General features: G+C 60.2%; 1 protein-coding gene across 1 annotated transcript in view; it reads left to right on the top strand.

Moving 5' to 3' along the window:
* Window positions 1-1,294, top strand: part of LAMB2 (laminin subunit beta 2) — a gene marked incomplete at its 5' end in the record, with an annotated part of 27,416 nt that overhangs the window by 9,320 nt on the left and 16,802 nt on the right. Inside the window, 3 exons of the mRNA XM_035903810.1 lie at window positions 111-295; window positions 370-599; window positions 739-942. Of these exons, the coding sequence (XP_035759703.1) occupies window positions 111-295; window positions 370-599; window positions 739-942 (619 nt within the window). The remainder of the gene's footprint in view (window positions 1-110; window positions 296-369; window positions 600-738; window positions 943-1,294) is intronic.

Below are 1,294 nucleotides of genomic sequence, written 5' to 3'. Positions count from 1 at the left end.
GCTGGGGCAGCTGGACAGCACCAGGCAAGTGTGTGCAGTGGGCTAGGGAGGGGGGACCCCCCCTTTTGTCACCCAAAATGGCTTGAGACCCCTCTCCGCCCCCTTCAAAGGATGGAGATGGATGGCTTCTGGAAGCAGCTCCAAGAGCTGGAGCAACATCTGGATCAGCTGGTGCAGGCAGATGTGCAGCACCGTGACCAGCTGGCTGGGCTGAGCCATGAGCTAGGGGGTCTCAACCGAACTGCCTCCCACCTCCAAATCCTCCTCAGCACTGTGGCAGCAGCTGGATTCGGCGGTAAGAGCATCCAGTGACGACTGGGGTGTTCAGTGGCGACCATCCCAGCCGAACCCTGACACTGGCATCCGCAGAATCTTACCGCAGCATCCTGGCATCAGCGGCGAACTCCAGACAAGCGGAGGTGATAGCCAACGGCACAGCCGGTGAGATGAACGAGGCACGGGCGACACGACGGGCGGCCGAGCGGGCGCTGCGGCAGCGGGGCGATACTTTCCGCCGTAGCACAGCTGCGGCACGGAAATCCTTGCGGGAGGTGCAGAAACAGATGATGGGACTCAGTGTTGCCAGAATCAATGAGAAGGTGAGAGTGGGACCGTCAGGGAGTAAATAGGTGCACAGGGGGAGACCCCTGTGCTGGGTGGCACATGGGCTTTGCTGGGTATGGGGGTCTCCCCCCATGCAGTGTTGAGCTGCCATCTCCACCACTGGCATCACCACAGATTTGTGGGGTGCCTGGGGACCGGAGCTGCGAGCAAGCACCTTGCGGAGGAGCCTTGTGCCGGGACAGCATGGGGACACGGCGTTGCGGTGGCATGGGATGTGCCGGGGCACTGCCCGTCTCGTCTCGAGCCTTGAGCAGCACCCATAACGCCTCGCAGCAGCTGGAGGTGGTGTTGGAGCAGCTGGGTGTTGTGGCACAGAAGGTAGGGGTGGTGGTTCCATGCACTTTTTGGTGTCCCCTTGTGCCTTTTCCATGCCACTTTGATGTCCTCGTGCATGTCCCACTTGTGCCCTTTCCATACCACTTTGGTGTCCCCTTGTACGCTCTACTTGTGACCTTTTCTTGCTACTTTGATGTCCCCTTGCACGTCCTGCTTGTGCCCTTTCCATGCCCCCAAGCATGTCCCCACATATGTCCCTCTTATGCCTGTTCACAGATGCCCCTTGGGCCACTGCTGCACCCCCTTGCACACCCCCTTTATGTCCCCTTGCGCACCCCTTCCATGCTCCCCTTTTACCCTATTGCACAACCTCTTGTGTCCCCTTGCATGCCCC

The sequence above is a fragment of the Egretta garzetta genome, unplaced genomic scaffold (assembly GCF_000687185.1).
Source record: "Egretta garzetta isolate BGI_Z169 unplaced genomic scaffold, ASM68718v1 scaffold91, whole genome shotgun sequence".
Classification (NCBI taxonomy): Eukaryota; Metazoa; Chordata; class Aves; order Pelecaniformes; family Ardeidae; genus Egretta; species Egretta garzetta.
The sequence above is the reverse complement of the archived record's forward strand: the minus strand, read 5'-3'. Positions and strand labels throughout refer to the sequence as shown.